Raw genomic sequence first — 13,080 nt, 5'->3', positions numbered from 1 at the left:
GAAAGATGAGAAACAGTGGACCAGAAAAATAAAGAGTTGTGGCATCAAGCTCAGAGGCAAAAGCAACTAGAAAAGGAGTGCCCAGATGAGAATACAGTAACATGAATACCAGAGGACTGAGAAACCAGTCCATAGGTAGTAGTTTGCTGGACCTTAAGGGATGATCTATGACAAGATGCAGGGCACTAAGAGTATGACAAATCGTAAAACATGTATGCAAAGAATGGGCCCAGAAAAATAAAAGAGGTTAAGAATTTAGAAACAGAGAGAGAGTGAGACTAGGTGTCCCCTTGGCAAATGATACATGAGACTACATAAAGTTCACTGAATGGATCGTTACAAGATGTCCATGAACCGTCATAAGAAAATTATTCAAATTTCAACATATTGTCAAAAGTTCTAAGGGAATTGTAAGAAAGAATGACTAATTGTGAGGCCACCATCCAAAGATTTCAAGAATACGTCATAGATATCCAGACAAAGAGAAGGAAAAGGAACATCTGGTGAGCAAGATAGAAGAATGGTAGAGGACTAGGAATCCTAAATTTGGCTCCATTGTTCATACAGAATCCAAAGCAGACATTGCAAATAAGCATGAAGAAAGGAAATAAGGGATTCCATGGAAGCCCAAGCTCCCCAAAAAGAGAGAATCTATTTCACAGTAAGAGAAGGGGAGAATATGGCATGGATAAAACTAACTGCGTCATGTCCCAAAAATGCAGAGGAGGAGGCTAGGCCTTCTGAAGATGAAAATTAGATACCCCTAAATGAATGAGATACTGAGTGAGTATGAGATGAGATAACTCCAGGGTGACCAACCAACCAAGATCTGCTGCCCCCAAAAACAGGAAAAGAGAATGACTAGAGGTGACTAGTTAGGTTGGAACCACAGAAAAAATGTAGCATCTGAGCCATTCAGACAATGTTTTGCCCTTCCTAGGTCATCTGCAGGTGTTTTTTCTTAACACACTATGTTAAGAACCTGAAGATGACCTAGGAAGATCAAAACATTGTTCTCTCCTTATCAGTAAAAGTGTTAATACCTATACCAGCCATTTTGAGATACAAAGTTTGGTAACAGAACTACCAGTACCCAATAACTGACTGCAAATGAAGAGTAAAGTCCACAAATCAAACTAAATGGACCTTACTGATCCTGAGCTAATAGGCTAGTCACCACCAAGAATGATCGCATTGAAGTCTGTGAGGGATGGGAAGATGACTAGGAACAGGGAGAAAAGAGGAAGCAGGAGGATAACAGATTGAAAGAAGGAGAAGCAAGGATGAGATGGGAGCCAGTGAGGGTTACAGAATATCAATGTATGGCCCTAAAGTGTGATTCCAAAGAAATAAACCCTCCAGTTGAAGGTATAAGAGATAAAAGGGAGGCAAAAGCACTTGTGTAATAAAGGCACCTGTTTCAATAATTTCTACAGACAGATCAACCAAATAAGAAAAAGTAATGTTAAAGATAAAAATACCATTGTAGAGAAAATAAGTGAACAGGTATCCACTAGAAACCTCTTACAGAGTGAGAGATTACCACAAAAGAAGGCAAGTGGAGGAAAATATTATGTAAAATGATAGATAATGTGAGACTAAGTTGGGAAAAAGTAAGCCTAAAAAAGACAAACAAAAGACAGAGGCTCTGATCCTCAAATCTGAAGAAAATACTTTATAACTTAGGAGTTGCAGATAGGTAAAACAGGTATTCATAGGAAGTAACAAAGGAAGAAGGATAAGGCATGCATGCACCAAAGTTTGGTAGAGCCCAAAGCAAAAATAAAAAAATAAAAGTAATAAGCAGAGAACTAATTACAAAGTGAAGGAGAGAAAGAAACATATATTTGAAATCCTCTCTAAAAATTATGAGAAAAGCATGGTAGATTCCACATAGCATGTGCGTAAGATTAAGCAAAAGCAAATGGTGAGAAAAAACTGTTAAAATCCCTTCTGTCTCAAACATAAAAGTAGGTGGATATATTCCTGGCAGTACAAAAGACTCCACCACCCAACGCACCAAAACTATCAATAATCGCAACAGACAAAGATATATCTATTGCTAATGCAGTTGTAAGACTAGTGAGAACAACATCTTATTGTATCGCATTAGACAAAGTGAAGTTATTAACGCTTATGAAATAACAATGTGGAAATAAAAAGCCACAAAATCTGCGAGTACAGAAAATGCTGAAAAAATGAACATCCAACAACAAACATTTCCACATCAGGTAATATCTTTGCAGGTACTTTCACTAAAAAAAATCATATATCTGTAAAGTTCATGAGAGATAATAAAAAAGATACACTGCTACACACAAGTGCCAAATCAAGAAATGATGATTAAACAATCAATAAAGAGGCAGTCAGCTGTGCTAAGACGATGCATCTTGCTCCTATTGGTAGAAGGTTGGAGCATGCTTATTTGTATGCTAGAGTGCAGCACTAGTCATGTGGAAACACATGAATTTAGGTGGGAATCTTAAGGCTGTTGAGAAGCCAAATATTGTGCATGTGAAAGGAAGCACAAAATTGGGAAACGTCAATGCGTGCAGATGTAAGGTACTGTATCAGAATTGTATACTTCCAGTGCTTTAAGCAAAGAAAAAAAAAGCAACCAACTTTGTCAAAAAAACAACTGTAAATGTCACAAATACTTCTTCCTTTAAATAATGTTCTCTATGTTTATTGTTGTAGGTGATTCATTATTGACATTCAACAACATTTTACAATATTATGTTCATGGTTATAGTGGTTCCAGGATATCTAAAAAAAGATACTTGGTAAAGGAATGTTATAAAACTAATCAAAATAGGTTCACCATGTCACATATTATAATTTAGTTCCAATAAGTCTCCAATGTATTGTTACGTACATTAACATATTAATATTTCAAATAACAGGAAATTTGAATTTGCAAGTTAATTAACTGTTAATATGTATGAAATTTATGGTGTTTGCCAACAGAATGATACCACAATTTTCTATTTTAACACATATATTTTTTTTAATATACAAAAAATAAATACAGTTATAATAATGGGTATTACTAATAGTTAGTTCAAATAATGACTTATATACAACAGTTTTACAAACTTACAAACAATACTGATTCTTATATGCAGTCTAGAATTGAATATTTCATGGACAATCTAAGTCCACAATAAGCAAATTAATTTTGAGTTGATATTGTCACACACCTTGCTTAAGCTAGCTAGTTTGATTGACCTCACACCCTTACAAGGTGACTTTTACTGGTGATGATATTTAATGTCCTCATAGAAATTCTAATGCCCGAAATAACTCACTGAAGTTAAAAAGTTTGTAATGTTCTAAATTTATAAATGTTCTGGTCAAATTCTGTATTTCTCCAATTAACAGAGATTAATCACAATTATAGCTTTCTAGGCCTATAGCACACTTATTGTAGCTGTACAATAATAATAATACTCCTTCCTCTTGTTAGTTGGCACCTTGATTTATATATCAATCATGCAAGACTAGAACATTCACCAAAGTTGGCTTGCAACAATTCCATCAATCACTAGTATTACATACATACCTAGTATATTGTTGATTCTTATGCACAAGAACATTCTAAAAATTTTGAGAACAGGTGGGACTTGCACAAAATCGTAGTCCATAATATACATCACATGCAAAAAACGAAAATACACTAAAACAAATAGAGGCACTAAAATAAATGTATAATGGTAAATTCATTATGACTGTATGCATTTCCATCAGAAATACTAAAAATTATGAAACAACAGGTGCAGTGCATATCAAAGGCCAATAGAGCATTTTATACTGTGCTGAAAGCAAATAATTTTATCCATTGATATACAAAAAAAAACAAAAGGTCTGACCATACAAAGTAATCTGATTTTTCCAAATGTTGTACTTGTTATTAAACCATGACAACAGCAAACATAAAAACTCCAATGATTCATCTTTGTGCCTTACAAGGTCTGCTAGCAGTGATATCAATAACATCAGAACCAGATTTAACTTCAATATCTTTTTCTGATTCACCATCAAAATGAAAGAGTACAAAATAATAAAAAACCCTATAACCAAAGGAGTTTCAAAAGGTGGACCTTTCTTCTTCAGGGAAAAACTGGAAATGGTAGTTTAATGGAATGATAATATATAGAGGAAGTTGAGTGATATCATGAAGGTCAACTGATCTTTCAGGAAATATTTAGTATATTTTTCCATTTAGTGTTTTGTGTTCAATTTCCAGTACAGAGGCTGGTGGCTGGTGACAAGAGCATTATGTAAGGAGATGTTGGAAATATCTTGCTTTAGAAATAGTTAAAAAAGAAAGAAATAAAACCATACTTAAGTGTTTAAATAAAATAAATTTGACACCATGAGACTGGTTTAAAAAGAGATGCTAAGCTAATTGATTCATACAACATGTATGGAAAAGTAGATAGTAAGTTTCAGAAAAATCAGGGTTCATGCTGAATGGAAGAAATTAACAAAGAATAAAAACTATTTCTCTAACAGAGATAAAACCAATGATTAAAGATTAGATTAGCAATCCAATACACTTCTTTCATCTTTCCTTCAGCTTTAGTTTTTAATCCTGTTTCAATGCCAATGAGAGTAATATCATTAATGGAATGACTAGGTTGGTTAAAGTGTTGAGTAACAGGGAGATTTTTTTTTGGTGTTAACAAAAGACTAATGGTTGTTGAAACATTTTCTGAGAGTTGTTTGCATATGTTTTATATATAGACACACACACACATTTGTGATTGCATTTTTCACACTGTACAAGGTAAACGGTGTTTTGTGTTCCACCGTTTGTGTTCCACTGGAAATCAGATTTATTTCCAGATATTAAAGTTTCTTTGGTTGTGCTTGTCAGAAAATGAGTCAGTAGTTTTTATTAATGTGCAAGTTTGACAATGAGCTTTATTGCACGGATGACAACTATTTTTCGGTGTAATTCACTTTTATGTGAACAAAGATATCTTTCAGAGTTCTGCATTTTTGGAAAAAGACAAGGGGAACTTCAGGATATTATGTTTAAGGTAATCATTAAGTTATAGGAGATGAAAATCTTTCTTTAAAATTTGCAAAACATTTCTAACTTTAAACTGATAAGTAATAATAAGAGGAATTCTATTTGAAACTTTAGTGCTGCTCTGTTTCAGGATGTTTCTCCACTGAGTGCCTTTTCAATCTGTCTGTCCATTTCGATGTCTTTATATTCTCTTTGTAACATGATTTGTTTTAGATCCTTGGCATGTCTTCTATAATTTCTTTCATTTGAACGTATCTTTTTATTCTAGGAGCTTGACTGTAGGTAATTTTCCCAATTCCATGCAAACAGGATGACAGCTTTTATAGTAGAGGTTTTTTTGTAAATTCAGCAAGTAAATTCCATCATTTATAAAGACAATGACACCAAGAAAGCCAATTTGGGTTGGTGAGTAATTAAAAGTAAAATTTATTGTTTTGTGAAAGAAGTTTGCATGTGATATAAATTCTTGAAGTGATTCAAGATCAGCTTTCCAAATGAAAAATATGTCATCTATATAATGTTTCCATGTACAAGGTTTTACAGGGCTTAGTTTTAAATGCTGGCTTTCAATGTGCCCCTTAAAAATGTTGGCATAACTAGGTGCAGTTTTGATATCCATTGCAGTATCATTAACCAGAAGGTAATGTTCCTTACTGAATCTTAATTTGTTCAGAGTTAAAACAAGGTTGGCAAGATCAGTCACTGTTCAAACTTCTGGTATGCTAGAAAAATTTAATGCAAGAGTAAAAATAGATGTTAAAACATCATGTGCATATATATATATATAATAGAAGAGGTGAAACAGAATTTCATAAACATCTTAGGGACTTCTAAAATTTGTTTTGTTTTCATGAGTCATATACTAAGATAAGATTAAATAAAGGACTTAAGGTTCTTCAAGTCCTGTGTTGGTTCTTTAAACGAGTAACTATGACAATTCTAAATTGATGCAAACATTTCTCACACTTATTTTTATGAAATACATACTTATAAGTTCTCAAAGTACCTCACACACTGAAAACTTGCAATTATTTAAATCAACATAATAACAGTCTTTAGAAAAAAAACTGAGTTTATCATTTATTTCAGATTATTTCTGAGTATGACACAGACAAATCTTGGGAGGTAACTGAAGATAAGATACATTCAACACAAATAAAGATGAATGCCAACTGGGCTAAAGTAATTAAAGTAAAGATGAAATAGCTGTAAAAATTCTCATTGTAGCATAAATTTACATTCTGATATGCAAAAATAAATTCAGTATGTGTACTTAAAAAATTAGATAAATTTGGTAGATAAAGTCTTATTCAAGTTGCAACCAAAAATTAGTAAAAGTTATTTCAAATGTATAAACACTGATGTAAAACTTTTATAACATAACAGCCTACAACAGTACCTAGTAGCTATATATGAACTAAATTTTTTCTCCATGACTGCAATTTAGTGAGGTATATTTATTCTGAAATTTTACTTATTATGTACTACCCTACCCAAAAGATTTCGGATAGAACACATAGCTTACTCATTCTTCTCGTGTAGACACAAATGTTTCACTAATCTTCCACAGTTGTAAAAATATATTCCATCTTCCTTTCTGTTCATCAAGTTTAGTCCAAAAATAAATAGTAATTCTTTCTTATCTTTCAGTGATCTTTAAGAAAAAAAATAAGGGGTGGTTAATTAAAACAGATCACATTACATAGATCATAACTTATGGTTTTACTGCAACATAACAAGTTTTACAGTAAAAACAAAACTCCAAGGGTTAGAACAATGTTTGAGGTTTTGAAGTTTCATTTTCTAGCCAGGAATTTGAAGACAGTTCTAAACATTTAAACGTTCTTCAGAGCATTCAAGCAGTGTCAGGTTTGATTGTTTTCTCTTGTTAGCAGAAACGTTTTGACAATTCACAAATGATAATCACATATTAAATGTCATTCACATATAAAAATTTGATTTTTTTTTTACTTGTATAATGCCCACTACTTAAACCAAAGGTATTGTATTAAAACGCACACACAATAACAAAATGTAATACACAGCAGCACCTTCTATACACTGGGGCAGACATTTATGATGGAGCTCATGAGGTTACAATTAACAGCTGTATTGCTTCAGTAAAATGTACTTGATGCCTAATGATCAAAATGTAAGAAAAGTGTTTGTTTGTTTTCAATTTCACATAAAACTACACAAGGGCTATCTGCATTCCTAATTTAGCAGTGTAACACTAAATGAAAGGTTGCTAGTCATCACCACTTACCACCAACTCTTGGGCTACTCTTTTAAATATGAATAGTGGGATTGACTATCACTTTGTAATACCCCATGGCCAAAAGAGTGAGCATATTTCATGTAACAAGGATTCAAACCTGCTACCCTCAGATTGCAAGTTCAGTGCCCTAACCACCTGGTCATGCCAGGCCTAAGACAAGTGTTATGATGAAACAAGTACAAAACATAAACTATATACCAGCACTAATAAATTTCATGTTAAAAAGGAAACACTACTGTAACTATCCTTCCCCTCCACAAGGCATTTGTTTAAGTTAATCAACAGTGTTGTTAAAAAAAATGTAGTACTAACAATCTTTCTTGTAATTTTTTGTTACAGCTAAAGGTCTATGTTTATTTCCTAGTCAAAGTGCTAGTGTTACTGTTTTCCTTTCTACTATTTATCTATTATTCTTATTAATTATATTTAATTAATCAACAATCTTATGTTAAAAACACTATGACTTTTTACTTGCTTGGAATGGTGACTGCTAAATAAAAATTTTTTTACCTTAGCTCTCTTGCTATAGGTTTGGTCAAATTCTTGACCTAAAATTGACCTTTATGCTTTTCAAATCTTCACAAAAGTTCTCAAGCTATTAAGGGTCATTATGTCTTTTGTATACAAAAAATCTGAATTTTTAATAAAATATTTTCACTAAATATTTCTCCATGAATATTTGGAGTCAAAGTATTGACTGCTACAAGTGCATAGTGATTTTTATGTTAAGATTAAAAGTACTTTTCTTCATCTAAAAAATCTCAAATTTCATATGTGTAATCTCTAAAACCTCCTGAATAAACTTAAAATGCTTTTAAAGTAAAACCTGACACTTTACCTATTATTTTCTCTACCTTAACCTTATACAATGTTTGTAAATAAATAAAAATTACCATTTTTTCTTTCTAGAATGACTTCAAACTGTAACATGAAACTACATATATTTATCTTAAATAGCTTTAAACTTATAACAGTATATATCTGTTTATGTTAAAATTTTATTCTTTTATTAGTATGTGTAACTATGTCTCACTAATATTCTCACCATAAAAGTTATAAATCACTTGGAAAACATATATCTCAGATTAATCAATTGAATTACATAATGCACAGACACATTTGTACAATATTACCTGTACACTTTGAAAAAAAAAACTACAGTCAGGACAAGCCTGTAAAGGACAAACATGGACAAACTGTCAGCAAAAAATCAAACAAAAAAGCAAACAAACAAGCTAAATGTATTTAGTACTTTAATGAGATCCTCAACAGAGATATCTCTACACAATGCTCAACCACCTAACAATTGAGCTATTGAATGTCAACACTAACTTCCCAACAAATCAAGAGATTAATTATGAATGCACTTAAACTCCTGAAAAGTGGGAAAGCAGCAGTTCCAGACAGCATTCCACCAGAAGCACTGATGACAGCCATCCAAATTAAGACATAAATGTTTCATCAGTTTTTCAGGAAGATTTGGGAACAAGAAAAAATTCCAATGTAGTGTAGAAGGGATATCTGGTAAAGTTACCAGAGAAATAGAACCTTATAGTGCATGGGAACTGACAAGGCATCATGCTACTTTCAGCCTAGAAAGGTGCTCACCAAACTGAGCCTGGCAAGATTGAATGCCACCTTGGATAACAGAAACAAAGGTGAACAAGCAAGATTACATGCAGACAGATCATGCACAGATCAGATAACCATACTCAGAATTATCATTGAGTGATCCAATGAATGGCAGACACACTACACACCAACTTTGTAGATCTAGAAAAAGCTTTCAACAGCATTTGCAGAAAAAAAAAATCTGAAACCCACTCCAACACTATGGGATCTAAACAAAATTCATGATCATAACTAATTTTTTTCAACAAAGAGTCAACATGCAAGATCAAACACAATGGAAAGCTTTCAGAGCCTTCACAGTTCAGACAAGTGTCAGACAGGGATACTTGCTTTGGTCACTGATCTTTCTGATTGTGATCAACTGGGTAATGAAACACATTAATAATAACACAAAGACAGGCATTCAGTGGACATTCATGAAGCACCTGATAAATCTCAAAATTAAGGATGATCTCTATCTCCTATCACACAAGCAGCAAGATATGCAATCCAAGACTCAATGATATTCTGACCAAGATAATGAGAATCAATAAGAGACATCAAGACAAAGTGCAACTCAATGGTTGCAGTACAGAAGAAGTTGCCAAGTCTGTGTACTTTGGAAATGTTATATCAAAGAACAGAGACATAGACAAAGACATCAGTTGAACATCAATAAAGCCAGATTCACCTTCAATTCTTTCCAACCTATATGGCCTTCCCCATCTTACTCCCAGAAGACCAAAATCAGATTGTTCAATACCAATGTTAAATCAGTCATACTTTATGTTTATGATTCGGAGACAATGCAAGTCACCAAAACCATTACAGCCATAATCATACCTTTGTCAACAAGTGTCGCTGTACCATTCTGTACATTACATAGCTAAATGTTATTTCCAGTGTTTACCTATGAAAGCAGATACACCAGTAGCATGTCCAAGAAGAAACTAAAACTAAAAAATAAAAGTAGTTTGGACACACCCCCAAAAAGCCTATTAGCAATGTGACAAGACAAGTGCTGAAATGGAATGCACAGAAGAAAAAAAGAAAGTTTGAAGACCAAAAATGACCTGCAGGAGATCAAGACTGTTGAACTCTCTTGGGCTCAGGTAAGAAAGATGGTTCAAAATCAGGTCTGATGGTATGGAATGGTTGTAGTTCTATATTCCAATCAAAACTATAAAGAGCAAATCAAAGTCAACACACTACTCATGAATGTTCCTTGTAAAATATTTTTATTATTATTATTCTTTATTGTGCCTAATCTCACCTTATCTAACCTAAAACGTTTCTAATTTTTACACTTCAGTTTCTTTTACAATAGTAAATAAAGAAATAAAGTAATTACCTGGATCTTTTTTTTATGTTGATTGTCAATGAAAATTAACTCTTATATTTTTATGCTAATGATACTACTGCAATAAATTTTATTTAATTAAATAATACACAAAAGAACTCAAAATACTAATATGCAAAAGATAGATAATTATCCAGAACTGCCAAACTTTTTCTGGCTTTCTAATTGTGCAGCAAGAGCTGTTAACAATTAAGCTAACCTTGTTTTCCATGGGAATAAAGTTTGAACTGAAAGCAAAATATACAATCCTCTGTACAGAAAACAATGTAATATTAAATTCCATATTGAGTGATTAAAACCTTGGCTTTCTATCTGTTATAAATAATTTCATATTAAATGTCAGAACTATTTGCAATTTGTGAAAGAGAGGGTATGAGAGGTGGTTGTGGAAAAAGGGGCTTTATTTTCCAGTATATAGCTTATACTAAGAAAAACTGAGGATTTTTTTAAAAAATACTGTCTTATACAACTAAGAACTTAAAACACATTTAATAGATATGGATTACCAGCTATGTTTTCGTGAAAAGTTCATACGTATATTGTGATAATAAAGTAATTTAATTAAATTTTGAATCTATGATAACTCACTAAAACCTCATGACACCCACAGAAAAATATATCCATAGAACTGTGTTAAATCAATTGCAGTTCTTTTAATTAATGGCAAAAAGGAACTCTTAAAATGCGTGGTAATATATATAACTTGGTTTAATTTTCTTAATCTATATAATTTTACATTAAACTGCTATTTCTCAAGTAAGGAAGCACATTATGCTAATATAAGAATAGGTTGGTAAATTAACCTAATAATAAATTAGCATAAGGAAAAGTCTTATTAATGGACTTGTATCAAACTTCAAAACAGTGAAAAATATTATTTTAAATACAACCTATCACCTCTCAACAACACAAAATATAAAATTCTTGCATTCCCTTTTGTGCTAGAACTTGCTTAAAAAATTACTAGCCCCTCTAATAATTTGAGAATTGATGTAAAAACTGTATCCAAACTACCACATAAAATTAACATCTTACTACCTCACCTGAAAGAAATCCCATTAAATATTTTGCATCATTTTTCAAAACTCTGCAGCACATTATCCTTATTCAAGATATCTAAAAAGAGGCCATCAATTTCAAGTGCAAGTATTATATCCAAGAAAGTATGGTAAAGAACTACTTTGGATGTAAAACTTGATGTTTTGAAGAGGTTTGATGTAGAAAGAAAACTTGATTCTACTGCTAAAACTTTAGGGTTTGCTATCTCTACAGTGAGAACAATACACAATAACAAAAAAAACACAAGATCACAGTTGACAAGAGGCAGTACAAGGTGGTGAGTCTGACATTTTGTTAGAAATGGAGAGATTTAGTCAAATATCAAAATATAAAATGATAACTTTACTATGAAAAGGATATCACTTTTTATAGCTTTCACAGTATTGATTGCTCGACTTTCTGTCACTGTGTAAAAGTTTCATTTGTTGTATGTATGTTTGTAAACTTGTAACAACTTCAACTAACTTTTGTGCAGCAGATGCATTCTGTATCCAATCAGGTAGAACAAAATCTCAGCACATAGATAAGAGGCCTAGTAATTTCTCAAAGTCTTCCCTCTTCAAGTTAAAGTACTGAAGGTGCATATCAAGTTAGTCATTTTGACTTTTTACCATTTAAGAAAACAAAGTCTGCTTATTTTCCAAGTTTCTAATTCAAATTTGTCAAAATTTTCCTTTTGTTAATTTAAAACAAGTCACATATAAATATGCACATCTTTTCTATCTGCAAGATATCTTGGATGTGATTTTACTATTTGGGAACAACTTTTTAAACAGTTCATTTATTCTTCACTGCTTTTGTAACTTTACCGACTCAGGACCCACAAAATCTTCTTTTCAAACATATTATTCCAGCCTGCCCTATAATGAATAAATTACATAATGAAGCACAGAAACCAAGACAAAAATAAGTAAATCACCCAAAGACTAATTGCAAAATAACACTACTTTATTAAATTGTATTGCACTTTTGCTTTAAATCAGTGAGATTTAGCAAATGCTCTTTAATATTAAATTTAATTTAGAAATATTATTTATTTACTTGCTGGACTATGGAGTCATGTTAATTTGTCACAGCAGCAGGCCTAATTGTTGACTTTCTATCTGGCATTGGACTATATTCAGATGATATCACACTTCCTATGGCTGGCATGGCTGCAATTTATGCACTTTGGCTTCATGCTTTTTTCTCTTCATATGGCTTATCACCATCGACTTACTCACACTGCGAACACTGAACTTTTTATAGCACAAATTGTAACAAGTTCTTGATGATGTGCACTAATAACAAGCCATTACTTGCACTCATCCTTCAGAAGCCATATATTGTTAAATACACGTTTGCCCAGCATGTTTTACACAAGTACACATTCAAATCATTACCAAAGACACAAAAATAATGACACAAAAATGCCTGAATCAAAATTACATAAGTGCTTGAATGGTAGTGTTAAGATATTCAACCTTGTACTGCTGATGTAATTAAAACTGTTATTTATACATGTGCATGTACAACACGTTCATAACTAAAAGGAAACATGAAAGGCTCACCCAGAAGTTGTCATCACTGGATATTAAATCATCATCAAATAAATAAGTTATGGAAAACACTACTTCATAATAATGTCAGGAGAAAAGTTTTATTTTCCATGATTTTTCCAAAACCCTAGGGTGAAATCTCATCTTTCCAAAACTTTCCAGATCCTGGTAATTGCTTCAGCAGTTTTCCAAGACT

At 32.3% G+C, this 13,080-nt stretch overlaps 1 protein-coding gene across 3 annotated transcripts in view; it reads right to left on the bottom strand.

Annotated features, from left to right (window-relative positions):
- Window positions 1-13,080, bottom strand: part of LOC143255598 (ATPase MORC2-like) — a 167,841-nt gene that overhangs the window by 68,474 nt on the left and 86,287 nt on the right. For 2 of the 3 annotated variants that reach the window (XM_076511479.1, XM_076511481.1), the window contains one exon: window positions 6,564-6,692. The exons of the other annotated variant lie outside the window; for it this stretch is intronic. In XM_076511479.1, coding sequence (XP_076367594.1) covers window positions 6,564-6,692 — 129 coding nt within the window. The remainder of the gene's footprint in view (window positions 1-6,563; window positions 6,693-13,080) is intronic. 3 annotated transcript variants of the gene reach the window in all.

This window comes from Tachypleus tridentatus, chromosome 7, assembly GCF_004210375.1.
Source record: "Tachypleus tridentatus isolate NWPU-2018 chromosome 7, ASM421037v1, whole genome shotgun sequence".
Lineage (NCBI taxonomy): Eukaryota > Metazoa > Arthropoda > Merostomata > Xiphosura > Limulidae > Tachypleus > Tachypleus tridentatus.
Note: the sequence above shows the minus strand (reverse complement) of the source record. Positions and strands in the feature narration are given on the sequence as shown.